The sequence below is a fragment of the Salvelinus namaycush genome, chromosome 16, assembly GCF_016432855.1.
Source record: "Salvelinus namaycush isolate Seneca chromosome 16, SaNama_1.0, whole genome shotgun sequence".
NCBI lineage: Eukaryota > Metazoa > Chordata > Actinopteri > Salmoniformes > Salmonidae > Salvelinus > Salvelinus namaycush.
In genome coordinates this window covers 22,812,592-22,833,630 of record NC_052322.1, presented here as the reverse complement: position 1 = coordinate 22,833,630, position 21,039 = coordinate 22,812,592, and the positions used below count along the sequence as shown (strand labels likewise).

General features: G+C 44.9%; 1 protein-coding gene across 1 annotated transcript in view; it reads left to right on the top strand.

Annotated features, from left to right (window-relative positions):
* The window catches only part of LOC120061195 (signal peptide, CUB and EGF-like domain-containing protein 3), a 111,918-nt gene that overhangs the window by 29,559 nt on the left and 61,320 nt on the right, over positions 1 to 21,039 (top strand). The window contains exons 3-4 of the mRNA XM_039010808.1: positions 2,042 to 2,167; positions 19,176 to 19,310. Of these exons, the coding sequence (XP_038866736.1) occupies positions 2,042 to 2,167; positions 19,176 to 19,310 (261 nt within the window). The remainder of the gene's footprint in view (positions 1 to 2,041; positions 2,168 to 19,175; positions 19,311 to 21,039) is intronic.

Below are 21,039 nucleotides of genomic sequence, written 5' to 3'. Positions count from 1 at the left end.
GCTGCTCCCTGCCTGCCAGCGCATCATCAGAGCCTCTTCAGCCACCTCCACAACAGGCCACTCTACTCCTCTGTCATCTTTATGCTGCTCCCTGCCTGCCAGCGCATCATCAGAGCCTCTTCAGCCACCTCCACAACAGGCCACTCTACTCCTCTGTCATCTTTATGCTGCTCACTGCCTGCCAGCGCATCATCAGAGCCTCTTCAGCCACCTCCACAACAGGCCACTCTACTCCTCTGTCATCTTTATGCTGCTCCCTGCCTGCCAGCGCATCATCAGAGCCTCTTCAGCCACCTCCACAACAGGCCACTCTACTCCTCTGTCATCTTTATGCTGCTCCCTGCCTGCCAGCGCATCATCAGAGCCTCTTCAGCCACCTCCACAACAGGCCACTCTACTCCTCTGTCATCTTTATGCTGCTCCCTGCCTGCCAGCGCATCATCAGAGCCTCTTCAGCCACCTCCACAACAGGCCACTCTACTCCTCTGTCATCTTTATGCTGCTCCCTGCCTGCCAGCGCATCATCAGAGCCTCTTCAGCCACCTCCACAACAGGCCACTCTACTCCTCTGTCATCTTTATGCTGCTCCCTGCCTGCCAGCGCATCATCAGAGCCTCTTCAGCCACCTCCACAACAGGCCACTCTACTCCTCTGTCATCTTTATGCTGCTCCCTGCCTGCCAGCGCATCATCAGAGCCTCTTCAGCCACCTCCACAACAGGCCACTCTACTCCTCTGTCATCTTTATGCTGCTCCCTGCCTGCCAGCGCATCATCAGAGCCTCTTCAGCCACCTCCACAACAGGCCACTCTACTCCTCTGTCATCTTTATGCTGCTCCCTGCCTGCCAGCGCATCATCAGAGCCTCTTCAGCCACCTCCACAACAGGCCACTCTACTCCTCTGTCATCTTTATGCTGCTCCCTGCCTGCCAGCGCATCATCAGAGCCTCTTCAGCCACCTCCACAACAGGCCACTCTACTCCTCTGTCATCTTTATGCTGCTCACTGCCTGCCAGCGCATCATCAGAGCCTCTTCAGCCACCTCCACAACAGGCCACTCTACTCCTCTGTCATCTTTATGCTGCTCCCTGCCTGCCAGCGCATCATCAGAGCCTCTTCAGCCACCTCCACAACAGGCCACTCTACTCCTCTGTCATCTTTATGCTGCTCCCTGCCTGCCAGCGCATCATCAGAGCCTCTTCAGCCACCTCCACAACAGGCCACTCTACTCCTCTGTCATCTTTATGCTGCTCCCTGCCTGCCAGCGCATCATCAGAGCCTCTTCAGCCACCTCCACAACAGGCCACTCTACTCCTCTGTCATCTTTATGCTGCTCCCTGACTGGAGTGTTGGTTCAGCTGCACGTCTGCTTCTCCTCAGTATTACTCATGTCCTTTGCTTTCTTTCTTTCTCTCGCTCTCTCCCTCTACCTCTCTCTCTCTCCCCTCTCCCTCTCTCTCTCTCCCCCTCTCTCCCTGTCCCTCTCTGTCTCTCCCTCTCTCTCGATCTCTCTATCGCTTTCTCTCTCTATCCTACCATCCATTGTCTCATCTGTAATATCACCTTGTGTTCATGGCCACATTCACATTCTCCACACACTGTACGCCTAATAAACTTAATGTACTGTACCCTCTCTGCCTGCTTCTAAATTTGTCTGCCGTTATTTATAGAACATTGCATATATCACACTCTCTTTGCATGTCTGCTTTTGTTTCACACCCATTCATTGATTTATTCTATTCTGATTCATCTTTAGTGTTCCTGTATATTTCCCTTTTTATCTTCTGCTCTTGGATTTGTAGTACTTTTGCAGATTTCATGAGGGATACATGCACCAATGTTTCTGACTAAAATTATTATTATTATTTTTTTTAAACATACTTCTTAAACATCTCACAAGTACCTAAGTTTGTCATATCGATCTCTGTTTCATTTGAACAAGAACACCCTCTCAGGCTATATGTCCAAACATTGGGTGGTGGGGTGAAGGTCAAACATGAAAAGACCATAGTCCTAACCCGTCCCCCTGTCTCTTCCTGCAGATTTAGACGAGTGTGCGAGTGAGTACAACGGCGGCTGTGTCCATGACTGCATCAACATCCCGGGGAACTACAGGTGCACATGCTATGACGGATTCCGCCTTGCACACGACGGACACAACTGCCTCGGTGAGTGTGTGTCAGCTGATGACCAGCTTTATGACATTTAGAGTAATTTAGCAGACACCCTTATACAGAGCAACTTACAGTAATGAGTGGATACATTTACATACTGATCCCCCATGGGAATCAAACCCACAACCCTGGCGTTGTAAGCACCATGCTGTACCAACTGAGCTACACGGGATCTTGTGTCCGTTCAGTCACTTTGTTTTGGATAGCCCAAGGAGAGAACTAAAGTACTGCCTACAGAAGGTCCCTGAGTAGGAAATGCCTGGTTTCCATTCAACTGCACATGTGCAAGTCCTAAACATTGAACTTGACATAATTCATGATGTTGCATTAATTAATCTTCCAGACTGGATGTCTATCATACTTCAGAAAAGGGCTTTGGAGGAGGGATCATTTATTTATCAGGGCTAATGTGTTATGTTTAGACTACTGCTGTAGTTCACTTCTGGCAGACGTTTCCTGGTCCCACATAGCAGGATGAAACTCTCACGCCTTCTGTTTTCCACATGCAAAAAAAGCCCCCCTTTTTTTCAACAAGTCTGGGTCAAAAGAGTGAATTGATGAAGAGCTTGACCCTGGGTTCAGGGCTCTGAGTGAGCTGTCAGTGGACCATACTTTCTCATGGTTTAATATTACACCAGTGTGCCATTCATATTAGCCCCTTGGAGCACACATTCAACTTAAAAGGCTACAAAATTAAGGGAAAGTAATTCTGCTCTGCTGCTTAGCATAGCCACCCTCTCTCCTCTCCCTTCTCCCTTCTCTCCCTTCTCTCCCTCTCTCCCACAGTCTCTCTCGCCCTGCTCCAAAACCTCAAGTCAAACCTGGCTTCTTCTCAGACAGAAACGTTTTATTTGAACCTCATCATCAAACATGTGAACCTATGATGTTGTTTTCTGCTGTGTGTTGACAATGAATGAGAATAGCAAGGGTGATATGATATAACTACTCATATTTCATAGACAGGTTATGGGTTGACAGATGTCTCTCTCTCTCTCTTCTGTCTGTGAGTCCTGTACTGTCTCTTTAGGTATTATTGTCGGTTTACAAAATGCGTCATTGGTGATAGGATAGAGTGATGTGTTGGTGATGAATTAAATCACTGTGTTCTTTCTGACACGCTAACATGAACAGTAGATTAACTACGACTTTACTTATCAACACAGTAAACATGCCATGGGCAGTCAACAACAACTCATATCTATTTCTCATGCCCTTACAGAACTGAAAGTAGCAAAGTGTCTCCGTAGACTGATAAACATGTACAGGCTTGAGGGGGCCGTTGTCTGCCTCGCTTTGTTACACCAGTTTCTCCCTCTCTCGCTCTCTCTTCCCTCACACATATACACACACACACACACACACACAAGCGTGCACAACATGCATAGTCTGAAACAGGGTTATTTTCCAAGTCATTTAGCAGAGCCCATTTATTTGTGTGTGGATCATTTGCTATGCTGTGGATGAGCTCTTGCCTTGCATGCAGGTGTGTAACTGGAGTATCTGTGGTTATGGGCCTGCTGCCTCTTCAGGCCATGCTTCCATCAATCCCTTAGATATACAGTGTCTTCAGAAAGTATTCATACCCCTTGACTTATTCCACATTTTCTTTTGTTACAGCCTGAATTCAAAATGTATTAAATGCATTTTTTTCTCTCACTGATCTACACAAAATACCCCATAATGACAAAGTTATTTTTTTGGGGGGGGGGGGTTCTTTGTGAATTTATTGAAAATTAAATACAGAAATATCTAATTTACATAAGTATTCACACCAGTGAGTTGATACGTGTTAGAATCACCTTTGGCCGTGATTACAGCTGTGAGTCTTTCTGGGTAAGTCTCTAAGAGCTTTGCACTCCTGGATTGTACAATATTTGCACATTATTCTTGAAAAAAATCTTCAAACTCTGTCAAGTTGGTTGTTGATCATTGCTAGACAGACATGTTCATGTCTTGCCATAGATTTTCAAGACGATTTTAAGTCAAAACTGTAACTAGCCCACTTTTTATCCAAATAAAAAACTCCCTAGTTTTTGCCAGTGGCAAGCATACCCATGACATGATGCAGCCACTACCATGCTTGAAAATATGAAGAGTGGTACTCAGTGATGTGTTGTGTTGTGTTGGATTTTCCCTAAACATAACGCTTTGTATTCAGAACATGAAGTTAATTTCTTAGCCAATTTTTTGCAGTTTGACTTTAGAGCCTTATTGCAAAAAGTATGTATATTTTGAAATAGTTTTATTCTGTTCAGGCTTCCTTCTTTTCACTCTGTCATTTATGATAGTATTGTGGAGTAATTACAATGTTGTTGATCCATCCTCAGTTATCTCCTATCACAGCCATTAAACTCTGTAACTGTTTTAAAGTTACCATTGGCCTCAGGGTGAAATCTCTGAGCGGTTTCCTTCCTCTCCGGCAACTGAGTTATGATGGACGCCTGTATCTTTGTAGTGACTGGGTGAATTGATACATCATCCAAAGTGTAATTAATAACTGCTCCATGCTAAAAGGGATATGCAATATCTCCCCCCCATCAATCAATAGGTGCCCTTCTTTGCGAAGCATTGGAAAACCTCCCTGGTCTTTGAAGTTGGATCTGTGTTTGAAATTCACTGCTTGACTGGATGACCTTAAAGACAATTGTATGTGTGGGGTACAGAGACAAGGTAGTCTTTCAAAAATCCTGTTAAACACTATTATTGCACACAGAGTAAGTCCACGCAACTTATTCTGTGACTTGTTAAGCAAACTTTTACTACTGAACTTATGGGGTATTGTGTGTAGGCCAATGACACAACATCTCAATCCATTTGAAATTCAGGCTATAACACAACAAAATGTGGAAAAAGCTTGTCCTTGTATTTCTGCATTACACATGGTTTTATTGGTAATGTGCTGTAGCTAATCCCTCACCGGACGTGAGTAACAAGTGGTTGAATCATCATTGAATCATTTAATAATTTTACCTAACTTAGAGACAATGCAATAACACATTAAAGACATGCACCAGTACTTTGGCAACTAAGAAAGTATATATATTTTTTAAACCTCCCCTCATACATGCATAATCTATGACCAGAATTACTGTTTTATCTCAATTAGCCACAAAATCCCAAGTTTGAATAGATGTTTTATTGTCACATACACCAGGTAGGAGCAGTGAAATATGTTGTTTTACAGGGTCAGCCATAGTAGAAGAGCACCCCTGGAGCAAATTAGGGTTAAGTGCCTTGCACAAGTACACATCGACAGATTTTTCACCTTGTCAGCTCGGGTATTCGAACCAGTGACCTTTTGGTTACTGGCCCAACACTCGAACCGCTAAGCTACCTGCCCACATTACGCATGGTTTTACTGGTAATATGCTGTAGCTTGTCCCCCAGTCGTTGTGAATAACATGTGGATGAATCATCATTGTATCATTTAATCATTTTACCTCCATTAGAGACAATACAATAACACACGCAATTAAACATATTATTATTTTTGTTGCACACGTTCAATGTTTAACAAAAGTAAAACATACATATTTAGCGATAAACTGTTTTGCTAAAATCTTTAGAGTAGGTAAAGCATTAACTAATTGGTGTTGAAAAGGTTTCTATCTTTTGAGCGTCGCCTGTTCTTTCCTAGCAGTTACCCTAGCCTGGCTTTGGGGGCTTGATGAGAGTTTGAAAGAGTTGGGAAGAAACTGTCTTATACATCCCCGCTCTGGAATTCTAAGTGATTAATTCTTACCACAGAAACATGAGAGGAAGAGGCATTGTGGGGGTTTCATGTTCCCCCTTAACTTCCTAAAGGTTTAAGTGCCTTTGGCCCCATTCGATAAGATTAGTTCTATTGGCCTGTAACTGGAGTGGCTGTGCAGATGGTGCTCAGAGGAGCTCAGACCTAATAGAGGCTCTGGCTAGTGGGTTGGAGAGCAGACTGACACCTGGACAGTATCAGTGAGTCACTCACTCCTAGAACCACCTGATCCGATCCTCCGAAGTTCACACAGAGCCAAGACCCTTTCGCCCTTACCCACTGAAAATAAGTTTGTATAAGACATGAGGTTGATGATCCACATGCTTGGGTGGCTTTGACTCCCTCACTCCTCTCTCACACGGCCCTGGCCGCTACTCTCCTCTCCTGTTGCCCTCTCTCACACGACCCTGGCCCTAGCCAGCAGGGGGTGCTGTGTCTGCTAGTCAGGCCAGGGGCCGGGTTGAGTTAGACAGGGAAAGGGGAAAGGGGGATACCTAGTCAGTTGTGAGTCGCTAACGAGGCATTCTCCTGGCCCCCGCCGACCTGCCCGCACCACATGAGTCCTGGTAATTGGCCGCTCTAGCAGTGGTTAATGATGTTGGGCGGCAGGCGGCAGAGCGTGCAGTCGACCGTAGCCTCACTGGGCTGCTCAGGTTTCTCTGGCCTCCCTTGTCTCCCCTGAATGCCCTACACACCTCACAAAGACATCAGGAAGTCAGGAATTCAGGTGGAAGCAATGTGATGTCACAGCGCAGTGAATCTGTGCATGTGGAGTACGACATCGCTATGGGTCGCTGTATAATTTACCTCATGGTGCGCTCTGTAGTCACTGATGTCTCGAGATCTCTACGACGAGGCACACTGCAGTGAAGTAGTGAAGCGGAAACAATGTTATTATATTCTTTATGAGTGAAATGGCTTTTGTTTTGAAGACCTTACCACACCTAGTTCACAATAGTGTTTGGGACAGAAGGGATTTTTAGGCTCTTAAAAAGAGTCTATAGCGATTCATAGATGTGTGATGTCCATTATTCCCCACTAAGGTACAAATGTCCCTACATTTATGAGCTATGTGTTTTCTTTTAGGACCTCTAGAAACCTAAATTCCTTCTTATCATTCGTAATGTATGGTCCATTGGAATCACTCAAGTAGGGCTATGTGGTGCCAAATATCATTACCATCTGTGAAAATACACCCTGATGGATTTATAGCTAGCAAACCACAAATCACATCTTTACTAACCTTTGCCCCCGGCAGAAAAACATTATAGGGGATCACATTACTGATATTATGTCAAGCATGGCCAGGTCAAAGAGAGACACAGCACAGAAGAATGGACATAGACAAATAAAACACAGATGCCCTGTCTGTCTGTGTTCTCTGAATGGAAAAAGCATTGCCAAAACATGGCCGCCTCTGCTCCTACCCTACCACCACCACAGAGCCTGAGCCCACAGATAAACAGAAACACACGCCACGGATGGATGTGTGGAAGGCAGCAATGTCTCCAGAGCAATGTGTGTTGTAATGATTCAGGTCCTGTCCTCTCCAGCTGTCCAGCTGTCTGAGCTGTTATCATCATCGCATTATGTTTATTTATTCATCGACATCGACATCGCTTCTCTCTCTCTCTCTCTCTCTCTCTCTCTCTCTCTCTCGCTCTCTCTCTCTCTCTATCTCTCTCTCTCTCTCTCTCTCTCTCTCTCTCTCTCTCTCTCTCTCTCTCTCTATCTCTCTATCTCTCTCTCTCTATCTTTCTCTCTCTCTCTCTCTCTCTCTCTCTCTCTCTCTCTCTCTCTCTCTATCTCTCTCTCTCTCTCTCTCTCTCTCTCTATCTCTCTCTATCTTTCTCTCTCTCTCTCTATCTCTCTCTCTCTCTCTCTCTCTCTGTCTCTGTCTATCTCTCTCTGTCTCTGTCTCTGTCTTTGTCTCTCTTTCCCTCTGGTATCATCCTGTCAGTTGTAGGAGCAGTTCACTCAAAAGATCATCTCAGCAACAAGATCAATACTATTACTGTGGTAACATTTTATTTCTTAAACACTCTGTTTATAAAGGCTTTGCATAATGCTTCACATCATACTATTACACATTTCTGTCAATGAAGAGCAGGAATTGTAGTCCTAGTATTCACCTTTCAACCTGTAACTAAAGTTGTATGTGATTTCCTTATTCTCTTATGTGATATTCCCATTCCCATGGCAACGGCCCCTCTGACTAAGTGGAAAAACTTTGTTTTCTCCACAATCTAGTGTGACAGCTTTGAGTGATCGCTTGGTTGAGCCTGTATACCTGATGTATTATTGACCAGGGGGCTGTTGTTAAAGTACAATCACCAGAGTGCCTCACGTTGATTCGCTACATCCTCATTCTTTGAAGCAAGCACCCTTTAATGCAACACTTTTAACCCCACCCCTCCCCCATCACCACCCCTCTCTTGACTCAATCTCAACAGATCGGATTTGAATCTCTCCCGGACATGAGGAAATTACTTTAACCTCACTGTTCCCCTTTGTGTGTAAATATGTTAGCTGTCTGAGAGGGAGCCCAGATAATGATGCTCTGGTAAAGTAAAGGCCATCACTCCTCTGGTTTGATCCAGGGGAAATCACAAATCCCAGGTTCTCTGGCAGTTTAGTAATCACCCTCCCCTCCACCATCTCTCCATTGCAGATGTAGATACCCAGAATACTCTGGTCAGATACCCTCCTCTCCCCAGAGTGCAATCACTTTGCTGTTGTGACACGCACAAATTGGGTTTTGGCAGAGAGGCTTTCCAAAGTCCAGGTAGGGGAGATGAAGCGTGGAGGGTGGAGTGGTGAGTTGTAAGGGAGGAGGAGGATTTGGGTTTCGCTGGCTCCTGAAGAGGATATCAACACTCTCGCTCCCTCAGGATTGTTCGTCCCCATCCACCATGAAATTAACAATTCCAGCTGAGCCGACTGGCAGGGTTTGGGGGGAAAGTCAAGCCTGGGATTGGGCTTTAAGGATGTAAGCATCCAACAGACAGCAAGCCGTCAGGCTGCAGACGTCAGGGCCTCTTGATTTCTTGGCACGAGCCTGTCCACCCAAACACACATTCTGGGGTTTGTTTTTAAAATACTTTGACTTGTTTTAAAGGAACAGAGGAATATCATTTGGTATGACCAAAGCAAAAAAAAAAATTATGGAATAACTGAGTGAGACAGTGGAAGTTTAGGTTCTCTCTTGTGTATATTTACCAAAAACTGTTACCTGAGCAACGAGTGCATCGTTGGAGGCTGGGCTTCGATCAAAGCAGCATTAGCTTTGTTTATATCGTGTTGGTATGACAATAAGCTGTTCCACTGAAATATCTCCCTAGAGTCGATTGACACAGGTGCTAAGTAACATAATAATAAAATCCATTAGTTTTGCATTGGATGCATCTCAATTAGGGTTGCACATTTTGGGGAATATTCAGAGGTGGAAACTTTCCGTGGGAATTAACGGGAATATATGGGAATTAACAGGAATATATGGCAATTAATGGAAATATATGCAAATTAATATTATTACCATTTAAATGTAGGTGTTTTTTTGCATTGGATATATTTACCATATCATATGGAGACAGAAACATAAACCTTAGACCTAATTGCAAATTATTAAATCCTTCCAATAGAAATTTAAAAAACTATTTAGTTACGAATTGAACTTTAATTAAATGAGTTGACTCTTCACATGGGATGATTTCACTGAACAACAAAAGAAAGGAAATATTGAATGATCACCAATGATCCATCGCATCTCCCAAAAACGTTTTCAACATACATCTGTAAAATGATAGTCGAGAAACTAAAGCTTTGGCTGTCTTCCTCTCAGGCGTCCATGTCTTCTCCCTGGACCTCCTCAGTGTCCACCTCTTGAATATCAGACTCTGAGGCCTCATCTTCCCTGTCATTTTCCAACCTTGTTGAGGATGGCTCGTTGTCAGGCTCAAAAAGACTCAAATTTTCCCGGATGGCCACCAATTCTTCAACCCTTGTATTGGTCAGCCTGTTGTGTGCTTTGGTGTGTATGTTCTCAAATAAGGACCAGTTGCGCTCTGAGGCGGCTGATGTTGGTGGGAGGGGGAAAGAGCCTCAGATCCACAAAGTCCCTTCCACCAGGTGGCTGATGAGATATGTTGGCACGATTGCCATATTGCATCTCCATCCCAAAGCCATTGGTTGGAAGTGTACTGCCCCAGACTGCCAAGAACCTTGCCCTCATCCAGGCCAAGGTGGCGAGACACGGTAGTGATGACACCATAGGCCTTGTTGATCTCTGCACCAGACAGGATGCTCTTGCCTGCATACTTGGGGTCCAACATGTACGCTGTGGCGTGTATGGGCTTCATGCAGAATTCTTCACGTTTTTTAATGTATTTCAGAACTGCAGTTTTCTCTGCTTGGAGCAACAGTGAAGTGGGCAGGGCAGTACGGATTTCTTCTCTGACATCTGCAAGCAGAGTCTGAACATCATACAGGATGGCATTGTTTCCCTCAATTCGTGCAATGGCTACTGCTATAGGTTTCAAAGAGTTTCAGGCTGTTTACCACTCTCTCCCAAAATACATCACCCAGGAGGATCCTCTTGATGGATCAAGCAAGCAATGCAGGTGTAGAAGGAACCAGGCTATGAGGGGTGGCCAGTCCTCTTGGCCATCCCTCATAGCCTTGTTCCTCTCTAGGCTTCTTCCTAGGTTTTGGCCTTTCTAGGGAGTTTTTCCTAACAACATTGCTTGCTGTTTGGGGTTTTAGGCTGGGTTTCTGTACAGCACTTTGAGATATCAGCTGATGTAAGAAGGGCTATATAAATACATTTGATTTGATTTGATTTGATTTGATGGGGCTGTCCATATCGACAGACTGTGATATGGCCATTTCTTGGAGAGACTCTTTTCCCTCCAGGAGACTGTCAAACATGATGACAACACCACCCCAACGGGTGTTGCTCGGCAGCTTCAATGTGGTGCTCTTATTCTTCTCACTTTGCTTGGTGAGGTAGATTGCTGCTATAACTTGATGACCCTTCAAATACCTAACCATTTCCTTTGCTCTCTTGTAGAGTGTATCCATTGTTTTCAGTGCCATGATGTCCTTGAGGAGCAAATTCAATGCATGAGCAGCACAGCCAATGGGTGTGATGTGAGGGTAGGAGTCCTCCACTTTAGACCAAGCAACCTTCATGTTCGCAGCATTGTCTGTCACCAGTGCAAATACCTTCTGTGGTCCAAGGTCATTGATGACTTCCTTCAGCTCATCTGCAATGTAGAGACCGGTGTGTCTGTTGTTCTTTGTGTCTGTGCTCTTGTAGAATACTGGTTAAGGGGTGGAGATGATGTAGTTAATTATTCCTTGCCCACGAACATTCAACCACCTATCAGAGATGATAGCAATACAGTCTGCTTTCTCTATGATTTGCTTGACCTTCACTTGAACTCTGTTGAACTCTGCATCCAGCAAATTAGTAGATAAAGCATGTCTGGTTGGAGGGGTGTATGCTGGGCGAAGAACATTCAGAAATCTCTTCCAATACACTTTGCCTGTGAGCATCAGAGGTGAACTAGTTGCATACACAGCTCGAGCAAGACATTCATCAGTATTTCTCTGACTATGTTCCTCCATTGAGTCAAAAAACGTCTGATTCCAGGAGGACCATGAGCTGTTGCTATCGATAAGGTGTCTGATTCATAATTTTCACCGCGAATAGAAGTAGAGGGACTTTTGTCTGAGGTTGCTTGTTGTGAGCGCTGAGGGAACTTTATGCATTTGGCTAGATGATTCTGCATCTTTGTTGCATTCTTCACATATGATTTGGCACAGTATTTGCAAATGTGCACAGATTTTCCTTCTACATTAGCTGCAGTGAAATGTCTCCACACATCAGATAGTGCCTATGGCATTTTCCTGTAAAGATTAGAAGAAAAAAATGTAAAAAAATGTAAAATACAATTCCATGTACAGATAAGTTAAGATAGTTAAGCAGTTAGGTCTCCCTGGTGGCGCAGGGGTCTAAGGCACTGCATCGCAGTGCTAGCTATGCCACCAGAGATTCTGGGTTTGAGCCCAGGCTCTGTCGCAGCTGGCAGTGACCAGGAGGCCCATGGGGCGGTGCACAATTGGCCCAGCGTCGTCCGAGGTAGGGAGGGTTTGGCCGGCAGAGATATCCTTGTCTCATCGTGCACTAGTGACTCCTGTGGTGGGCCGGGCGCAGTGCACGCTGACCAGGTCGCCAGGTGTACGGTGTTTCCTCTGACACATTGGTGCGGCTGGCTTCCGTGTTGGATGTGCATTGTGTCAAGAAGCAGTGCGGCTTGGTTGGGTAGTGTTTCGGAGGACGCATAGCTCTCCCGAGTCCGTACGGGAGGTGCAGCGATGAGACAAGACTGTAACTACTACCAATTGGGGAGAAAAAAGGGGGGGGGGGATTATTTTAAAAAGATAGTTAAGCAGTTAGATTAAACAACTCCTTTGTAAGAATTTGTTTTTAATGAAACATGTATGGAAACAGGTGAATTAACACTCCTCAGTTAGCCGGGTCAAGCAAGCTAAAACCCAAATGGTAGCAAAAACTAGCTAGCAGAAATTGTTAACAAGTTAGAAATTATTTAAACACACTTTGCTGTAGGGTTCTATTTACTAGTTAACAAAAAATCAAGTATGTGATATAAAATACACTGCTCAAAAAAATAAAGGGAACACTTAAACAACACAATGTAACTCCAAGTCAATCACTCTTCTGTGAAATCAAACTGTCCACTTAGGAAGCAACACTGATTGACAATAAATTTCAAATGCTGTTGTGCAAATGGAATAGACAACAGGTGGAAATTATAGGCAATTAGCAAGACACCCCCAATAAAGGAGTGGTTCTGCAGGTGGTGACCACAGACCACTTCTCAGTTCCTATGCTTCCTGGCTGATGTTTTGGTCACTTTTGAATGCTGGCGGTGCTTTCACTCTAGTGGTAGCATGAGACGGAGTCTACAACCCACACAAGTGGCTCAGGTAGTGCAGCTCATCCAGGATGGCACGTCAATGCAAGCTGTGGCAAGAAGGTTTGCTGTGTCTGTCAGCGTAGTGTCCAGAGCATGGAGGCGCTACCAGGAGACAGGCCAGTACATCAGGAGACGTGGAGGAGGCCGTAGGAGGGCAACAACCCAGCAGCAGGACCGCTACCTCCGCCTTTGAGCAGGAGGAGCACTGCCAGAGCAAAATGACCTCCAGCAGGCCACAAATGTGCATGTGTCTGCTCAAACGGTCAGAAACAGACTCCATGAAGGTGGTATGAGGGCCCGACGTCCACAGGTGGGGGTTGTGCTTACAGCCCAATACCGTGCAGGACGTTTGGAATTTGCCAGAGAACACCAAGATTGGCTAATTCGCCACTGGCGCCCTGTGCTCTTCACAGATGAAAGCAGGTTCACATTGAGGATGTGACAGACGTGACAGAGTCTGGAGACGCCGTGGAGAACGTTCTGCTGCCTGCAACATCCTCCAAGATGACCGGTTTGGCGGTGGGTCAGTCATGGTGTGGGGTGCCATTTCTTTGGGGGGCCGCACAGCCCTCCATGTGCTCGCCAGAGGTAGCCTGACTGCCATTAGGTACCGAGATGAGATCCTCAGACCCCTTGTGAGACCATATGAGGGTGCAGTTGGCCATGGGTTCCTCCTAATGCAAGACAATGCTAGACCTCATGTGGCTGGAGTGTGTCAGCAGTTCCTGCAAGAGGAAGGCATTGATGCTATGGACTGGCCCGCCCGTTCCCCAGACCTGAATCCAATTGAGCACATCTGGGACATCATGTCTCGCTCCATCCACCGACGCCACGTTGCACCACAGACTGTCCAGGAGTTGGCGGATGCTTTAGTCCAGGTCTGGGAGGAGATGCCTCAGGAGACCATCCGCCACCTCATCAGGAGCATGCCCAGGCGTAGTAGGGAGGTCATACAGGCACGTGGAGGCCACACACACTACTGAGCCTCATTTTGACTTGTTTTAAGGACATTACATTAAAGTTGGATCAGCCTGTAGTGTGGTTTTCCACTTTAATTTTGAGTGTGACTCCAAATCCAGACCTCCATGGGTTGATAAATTTGATTTCCATTGATAATTTTTGTGTGATTTTGTTGTCAGCACATTCAACTATGTAAAGAAAAAAGTATTTAATAAGAATATTTCATTCATTCAGATCTAGGATGTGTTATTTTAGTGTTCCGTTTATTTTTTTGAGCAGTGTATATTCACCCCACCCAGTATTGTAATCAAAACTTACCAGAAAGCATGTAGTTCTTGGCTCAGACAGTGTAGTAGTGTGGGCTCAATAGCATCTCATTAGTTTGCAAGATCTTGAGAATCAGCTGTACATGTGATGGAAGAATGCACTGTGCATGCAGAGGTTTGCAATTCCATTGAGTTGGGGATAGTTTAACCAAAATATGTCACAAGACCTAGAAATCCCTTATGTGTATTCCACAAAAAAGGTTAACTTGTTATAAGTTAACTTTTTTGATGAATCTAAGCAAAATTCCCCAAATTCCCCATGGAAATTTCCCGGAAAGTTTCCCACCCTTTGCAACCCTCGTCTTAATCCACCGCATCTGCCTATGTCGCACTTCCGCATCTGCTGTGAAAGGTGGCAGAGCTAGAGTGGAGTTTGTCAAACTATGAGACACATCACAAAAATCAGTCTTCTCACAAAAATGTATGTAGCGTCCAAACGGTTATTATGACCACGCTATGGAAAGGGGAGACTCTCACGAACACGGTGGTGGTCTCTACGACCCACACAAGTGTAAGAGGACTCGTCTGAGGTCGGTACCGTTGATGTGCCAACTTCTGTTTGTAGCGTCCGAACAGTTTGGGCTACACGTTAATGTTACCCCACTGTGGAAAGGGGTGATTCTCCAGTATTCTCTACGTCCCCCACAAGTGTCACGGGACTCATCTTAAGATAACCGGTACAGCAGTTTTTTTTAATGGAAGTATGAATGTAGTTTTGTGCCTACCCAAAAATGGGGTTAAATATGTGTAAAAAAAATCTATATATTTCCTAAGCTTTCTTATATCTCCTAGATAAAGGACAAACACTTCGAAAACACTTCACTGTCTTTTTTTGCGTTTTCTCTGGGTAAAATCCAAATTCAACATTTTATCAAATAATTTTTGAAATATATTTTTATACCTAAATGGGTCCACACACAACAATTTAGGCTTTTAAGAATTCAAATCAAAATGCAGCCTAAGCAAAGGCTTTATTTGTTTTTGTGTATTGTGGTCACGCTAGTCAGGGTTTAAATCAGCTTTAATAACACCTATACATTGGCTTAACCTAAGGAAGTGCATTGTCTAACCAATAAAAAGTATCTCTAGCCTAGTAGCTCTCCCACTGCTCTGAGTTCGTTTCCCAACCACCCACCTAACGAACAGAGAGTGTGTTTGTGCTCAGGCAACACATTCACTTGTGCAACCTCCTGCTGACATGTGCTTGATAAGCGCTGCGTGTTTGTTTACGCGTGGCCTGTGTCTGTGTGCACTCAGGGCTCCTCTCAGAGCGTCTCGGCTCGGTTCAAACCTGGCGCCGTGGTCACTGTTCAGTCAAGAGGGTGGAAAGAACGAGCCGTGTCATTGAACTCCAGAGGCAACGGAGAGGAAAGAGGAAATCCCCTAATCCTGTTTAAAAAAGAAAGGATCTTGTTTTAATTTGGGACTAGCTCTCTATGCTCCCCCTTCCCTCCTCCCACCTACCGATGCTCAGCAAAGCCAACGGGATGTTTAACTTCATAATGTCTCCCTCACCTACCAGGGCAGCTCAGGCAGCACAGCATGCTGTTTGTGTGCTGCCTTCAGCCTGGCCCTTATTGCTGCCTTATTAGGGAGTGTGTGTTTCTTATACCCCTGTAAATGAAAAGCACAAACAGGGCGAATGGCCGGCCTCGGTCTCACCTCTTCATGTCTCTGGGCTGTCTGCTCTGGTCTGGATCCCAAAGACATGCCTGTCTGTCTCCTTGTCTGCCTGCCTGTCTGTTGGGTCTGTGGAAGCACAACTCTTGGTCAGCACTGTGGAGGAGATCGACATCGTTTTTTATTTTCCCCTTAAATCTCTGGTGCTGGGTCAGCAATAAATGTCCCGAGAGTATCTGAACCTTTTTAGAAAAAGACATGAGCGCGTCTCAAAATAAGAGTTGAGGAGTTTTTGTAACTCAGCCGCCATGTTTACACGGCTCCGAAGCTCAGCACAAGGCCAAATGTTATATATACAGTCAAGGCTATCTGAGAAACCAGCGGACATGGCCTCCGCAAACACAACCAATCTCTTAATCTCCCTCTGTTTGAATCTTCCCTTTTTCCCATCTCCTCCTCACAGCAAAGCGAGGGATAGAGGGAGAGATGTCATGTTTCATAACTGAGGCAGCCCTTTTATCTTCATTAACACGTTTTTTTCCCCATACTCTCAAGGTATTTTTGTTAAAAAAAACGTTTAAGTCCAAATAACATGATCACTTCTCCTGGCTGTGCCAGAATCCCTTTCCGCTTGGAAATATTTGCTTTGGACGCCAGCCTTGCCTAGCACACAACACAGGCAATTATTGCAGCAGGAGAGATCTACTGACAGGCAACGCCTCATTTGGTGGGATGAAGGAATCAAGAAATGAAACCTTCATTGATGCGCTGGAGGTTTGGAAAGAGAATTCCCGATTGGCTTTTTGTGGCTGACTGCTTGTTTGGTGTATATTCATGCATGTGTCATTAGTTTACTTCTCTCCATCTCTGTGTGTGTGTGTGTGTGTGTGTGTGTGTGTGTGTGCCCACTTATTTTGGTGTGTGTTTATTTGGGGGGGGGGGGGGGGGGGGTGTCATACAGGTTAGTGTTTGGCTTTATGGTTTATCTGCAAAGGTGCAGCTGCAGGTTTCTTGCAGCTAAGCTGAAAGGTGTTACCGCTGTCACTCTCCCTTTCTTTCACAGTGGAGAAAGACTCTGTTAAATTAAAGCCAAAGCATCTGCACTGAGGCTGGGGTGGATTGCAGCTCTGCTGCTCAAATGGAGCACACTTCACTCTGAAACGGCTCCAACTTCTTCAACCTTCACAGGCCTTCTGGTCTGTCCTTATAACACTAACTTTATTTCTCATCTCTTTTCAAGGATGCAGGGACAGACACATCACCTGGCTAGCGATAGTGCTCAGGTTTTCTCAGTGGGCCTTAGTGACATGATTACATTGTTTTGAGAGGAGGCAGGCAGCGGTGCTGATGGGCTAGACTTGGCACGTCGTTGGGGTCAGGAGGGTCACACGCCACTAACCCACTAAGCTACCCCAGAGGTTTCTGTCTAGTCAGGTTCCACTCTGACATCACTCAAGGGATCACTCCGGAGTTGGAGGTGTGTGTGTGCATCTGTGTGTGTCTATGTCTGTGTGAAAGAGAGGAGGACAGAGTGAAGTTTAATTTCTAACTATGCTGAGCTGAGTATCCCCCCGAAAGGAAACTTAATCCAGAGGCCTTCTCAGACTGAACAAATAGACAGATTTTTTTTTTCGCATGACGGTTTATTAAAAAAAGCCTTGTGTATACAGCAGACTATTGATGCGTCGAGCATGGGGATGGATAGGGTTCCAGCTCTGTCCGTAGTCAGGGACAGAGCACAGGTCTCCAGGGGAGGAGGAGGCCTGGATTCAAGGCATTGTCACGCATAGGGAATGCTGGGATGACTGGTAACATTACTAACGTCTAATCCCATAGACAGGTCTCTCTTGGGAAAGAGGTCTTCTGACCTCAATGAGACTTCCTGGTTAAATAAAGGTTCAATACAAATATACTGTATATAATATTGTATGACACTGTGCAAGACAATCCTTTTAAAAGGTCTTCAAAGATTCATGGATGGCCCCAAACATTTTTAATTTGATACTGTTAAATCATTTTAGGGCTATGTTTGGATTTGTCCCACCGTAAGGATGGTGGCTTGATGCTATACATTCAAAAGAGCTTACATCTGGTTTCTCTATGTTCCAATACCCCATGTAGTTACTGGTGTGCTCTGACATTTTTAACAAGTTGTTAATGAATAGATGTTGTGCTGTTAACACTGATTGGGTGTAGTCTCAGTTGGCTTCAGACAGAGTACCGAACACCTCTAGTCGTATCCTTTTAGAGTAAGGGGCCCAATGAAGTCTCAATGGGATTAAATGCTATGTCAGCACCTACCGTTAGTACCTACTCATTAGTCTACGGTGCTACGCCCAGTGACAAAGCATAGCCTCAGGAGATACCTCTGTACAGACTACTGCTGTGTGCTGCACTTCACTAGGCTTCAAGTGGCTCTCCTCCCTCTCCACTCCTCCCTCCCTTTCATTACCCCCTCCTCCCTCTCCCCTTCTCCTTCCACTCCCTCTCCTCCACTCCGTTTCTTCTCACTCTTTTCCCTCCTCTCCTGGCATTCCTTCAGTGGAGGGGCTGACAGACGCTCGTCATTGACAGTACTCTGTTCCAGGTGGATTATGTTACCAGGATTGTGCTGCTCAGGCTTAGTGCCGCACAGTTGGAGGCGTTCAAACCGTGAACCCTCCACTCTGTCTGCTGCCACACCAGATAACTATTAACTGAGACATCAACTCTTCAGACAACCCCCTCTATCTTCTCTTGACTATGTCTCATATCTCCCCCTCATGTTGTGACCTCTGCAGTCTGCCCTGCTGAAAACCACTCCCCTGGTTCTATTGCATTGATATGACTGTTATTAGGCTCATACTTTTTCAGAAATGTTCGTGAACTCTTGTATTCTCCTGTGTCAACCCTTCCATGCCAACAATCTTCCGTTTTGTTATGTTGCTGTCATATTAAGGGGGATACCTAGTCTGAATGCATTCAACTGAAATGTGACTTTCACATTTAACCCAACCCCTCTGAATCAGAGAGGTGCGGGTGGCTGCCATAATCGACATCCATGTCTTCGGCGCCAGTGTAACAGTGGGTTAACTGCCTTGCTCAGAGGCAGAACAACATATTTTTACCTTGTCAGCTCGGGGATTCGATTCACCAACCTGTCGGCTACTGGCCCAACGCTCTAACCACTAGGCTACCTGCCGCCCCAATATATTTTCCTTCTGTAAAATCTATCTGACTGGGTGCAAAAAAGTAACTGCAGAAGAAGATCCCTTATTCCCTTCGACACTATTGGTCTCCTCATTCATGGACCTATTTCGGTGCAATGATTGTAATGATTGTTCTCTTTTCCTGTTTCATTACAGATGTGGATGAGTGTTCGGAGGGTAATGGTGGCTGTCAGCAGATCTGTGTCAACATGATGGGCAGCTACGAGTGCCGCTGCAGAGAAGGATTCTTCCTGAGCGACAACCAGCACACCTGCATCCAAAGGCCCAAAGGTTAGCCTTGCATCCTCAACACACACGCACGCACGCACGCACGCGCGCACACACACACACACACACACACACACACACACACACACACACACACACACACACACACACACACACATTCCAGCGAAAGGACTGCACCAGATTTATGGTGCCAGAGAGGATACCAGTATGAGCTCATTAGTCCTGCTCTCTTACCTAAAGGGGAACTTTAAACTGTTGGGGTCATGACCTCATTATGGTTCCATTCAGGGGAAGTATCATTTACACTGCAGATGGTGCATTTTCATTAAGCCTTGTTTAGGCTTTTATTACAAGTGATAGGCTATAGGTTGAGTCCCAAATGCCACCATGTTCCCTATATAGTGCAACCATAGGGATCTGGTCAAAAATAGTGCACTATATAAGGAATAGGGTGCCATTTGGGATGTACACATACTGTAGCAATACTGCAGGCCTACAGGTATGTCTTCTGTGACTGGTCTGATATGATAGGGAATCAAACCGGGTCTTTGACAGCAGGATCCGCCCTAACAGGCCTGCCCTGCAAAAAAGGTGAACAAAGGTAAAAGTATGAGTGGTTAGAAAACACCTGAGCTTTAAGGAAGGCTGTGTTTTGTTCTTTTCAGTCCTTTTCAAATTGAACTGATCTGATCTGGCAGAATCTGGCAGCTTTTTAAAGCATCAGTATGAAAGGCTTCGGGACACCTGAGTTAAATAAATAAAGATTAATCGTGTAGCCAGAAGCGGGAACAACACTTGTTTATGGAGCTTTCCTTTGGAATTGGGATGGATGTGTCAGAGAAGAGAAGGCGTGGAGCCAATCTATTCAGAGCCATACATATACAGAGCTTTCAGAAAGTATTCACACCCCTGGACTTTTTTCACATGTTGTTGTGTTACAGCCTGAATTTAAAATGGATTATATTGAGATTGTGTGTCACTGGTCTACACACTACACCCCATAATGACAAAGTGGAATTATGTTTTTAGACATTTTTACAAATTAATTAAAAATTAAGAGCTGAAATGTCTTGAGTCAATAAGTATTCAACTCCTTTGTTATGGCAAGCCTAAATAAGTTCAGTAGTAAAAGTTTGCTTAACAAGTCACATAATAAGTTGCATGGACTCACTCTGTGTGCAATAATAGTGTTTAACAGAATTTTTGAATGACTACCTCATCTCTACCCCACTCATACAATTATCTGTAAGGTCCCTTAGTCAAGCTATGCATTTCAAACACAGATTCAACCACAAAGACTAGGGATATTTTCCAATTTTATTTATTTATTTTACCTTTATTTAACTAGGCAAGTCAGTTAATAAGAACAAATTCTTATTTTCAATGACGGCCTAAGAACAGTGGGTTAACTGCCTTGTTCAGGGGCAGAACGACAGATTTTTACCTTGTCGGGGATTCGTTCTTGCAACCTTTTGGTTACTAGTCCAACGCTCTAACCACTAGGCTACCTGCCATCCAAAGGATGCCTCCCAAAGAAGGACACCTATTTGTAGATGGATAAAAATATATAAAACAGACACTGAATATCCCTTTGAGCATGGTAAAGTTATTAATTACACTTTGGATGATGTATCAATACCCCCAGTCTCTACAATGATACAGGTGTCCTTCCTAACTCAGTTGCCGGAGAGGAAGGAAACCGCTCAGGAATTTCACAATGAGCCCAATGGTGACTTTAAAACAGTTACGGAGTTTAATGGCTGTGATAGGA